Below are 2,306 nucleotides of genomic sequence, written 5' to 3'. Positions count from 1 at the left end.
ATATACCAAAATGTTGTAAATAATTAAACAGCTTGTTATATGATCAAGTGATTAATAATATACATTCTGGTTGCACTACCTTTTCACTGTACAGTGAACATAAAAAATTGTATGCTGAGAAATGTTTCTATTTGGTAATATGTAACGAGCATAAAGAGGACGCTAAATATGAAGCATATATAAATCTTGATGAACTAATTACACAATACAAGGATTTTGATGCATATAAAGCATCAAGTGAACCCCCCCACACCCCCCAAAATAAGGAGTTTAAATGTGCTCGGAAATGTTCAAATTCTTATTGAACGTACATAAAGAAGTATGAGTATGTCACTCACCGGGATTACTATGACGTATTAGAAGATTTGGGAAATACATATAATGAACAAATGCAAAATGGAACTAAATATAAAAATGTACATATATACTTACCATCCACAAAAGGAGATAGCGCCATTGTTCTTATAACAATACCGTCTATTATTATATTATTCATTTGTTTCCTTTTATTTATTTTGTATAATGTTAGAAATTTTACTTATTAAAAATATAATTATTATAATAAAATTTTAATTATACCTGAAAATAAAAATTATTATATTACAATTACTGTATTATTAATAGATAATTTCTTCCCTTACTAATAGTTTACTACATTGTGTTCATGCATAAATGCTCAAAAAGGGAAGAGACAGAACATGATGGAAAGATTAAATCAACAAATAAAAAATTAGAAAAGCAAAACTAATATATCTCATCAAAATAATGGGAAAATAAATCATTATATGTACATCAGCAATCTTGGCAGATTTGTTAGTATGTATTTTTACTTATTTGTTCATATAAGCAATAACGTATGTAATCACAGTAATTATTACGTTCGGAATCACCCACTTAACTTATCTAAATGACGTACTAGTTTAATGCAAAGGTTTTTGACTTCTCTACGTTCGTAACTTAGATTTTTATCGATTCCATTACAAAGTTGATCAAAATAAGAAAATTCAAAATGTTCTGAAAAGAAATCTTCTTCATGAATCTTATGCTGTGCTACAGCTTTTGTAGCTTACCCCTGATAAGAATCATGAATAGGTTAACAGATTAGTACCAAAGGTTTGGTTTTCATAACAGAATTTTTCTTTTGTTTCAAGTCAATGTTCTTATGTAATTAGTAACGTACAAATAAGGACTCATATTTATATATACAATGTTTTCACAGGAAATGTCGCCATTTTTTTGGACATCATTTGAATTTAATATAACGTAAAATATTTTTAAACTATACACATTAATATAAAATAGGTATTATATATAATCTACCATCAATAAATTTTTACGCAGTCATTTTCATTATGCGCAGCACTTAAAAAAACCTTCACTTTTTGCCACTCAATTTTAAGGTTATTATGAAAAAAAATTGTTATTTTTTTATTTATAATAAAGCAAAATACCACCATTAAATATTATAAAAGTAGAAAAAAAATCCTCAGTTTAAAGGCTCAAACTAAATATAAACAGTAATATTGTAAATCCTAAAACATCTAATTCACGTATGTGTTATATAATTATGGTGACGATAAGTAAATGAATTTATTTAAAACATATATTTTGAAACATTTATTTTAGGTTTTCTACGAATTCGTATATATTCTTTTAAGAAAATTACAATGATTCTTGTTAAAAAAGTTTCTATTATGGCAGAAATATTGTTATTTCTGTGAAACCAATTTATAACATTAATATGATATATTTATATTTTCCATTAGTGATTGGGACGAAATAAAAAAAAAACCTAAAAATCCTATTCATATTTTTATAGTTTTTTATATAATTGTTTTTTTATATTAGGTAATAGCATTATGTAATTCAAATATTCCATAAAAAATATATATTTATTTATTTTTTTAGGCTAACCATAATGCCATTTTATTTGATTCTTTTTTATTCCCCCACATACATATACCAGTTGTTACAATGACTAATATAACTATCAAGTTTACATGACTATTAAGAGTAGGAGCTCTGATATAACATGCGGAGTATGTACAATCGTAAAGTAAAATATGCGTATAACACATTATAACAACTATATATCGTCATTTTTAATAGATAAAACAACATTTTTTTTTAGGAATGGTCTACGAAAATTATGTTATCGTAATCCACTTTTTTTTTAAGAAGCACAAAATAATTCACAAAATATTCTTAAGTCAGTATTAAACTTTTTTTTTCGGTACAAGGTGTGCAAAAAATCTTTTTTACGTCTTTGTATAAGAAAATGATTGAACGTACTTTCATTTACAACT

General features: G+C 25.2%; 1 protein-coding gene across 1 annotated transcript; it reads left to right on the top strand.

Moving 5' to 3' along the window:
* Positions 1-31: 31 nt before the first annotated feature.
* On the top strand, positions 32-304 carry PCYB_003920 (CYIR protein; the record flags this gene model as incomplete). Its single annotated transcript, XM_004227813.1, has 1 exon — positions 32-304. A coding segment is annotated over one exon (270 nt), but the record flags the coding sequence as incomplete, so codon positions are not given.
* Between the last annotated feature and the right edge of the window lie 2,002 nt (positions 305-2,306).

This window comes from Plasmodium cynomolgi (assembly GCF_000321355.1).
Source record: "Plasmodium cynomolgi strain B DNA, scaffold: 0383, whole genome shotgun sequence".
NCBI lineage: Eukaryota > Apicomplexa > Aconoidasida > Haemosporida > Plasmodiidae > Plasmodium > Plasmodium cynomolgi.
The sequence above is the reverse complement of the archived record's forward strand: the minus strand, read 5'-3'. Positions and strand labels throughout refer to the sequence as shown.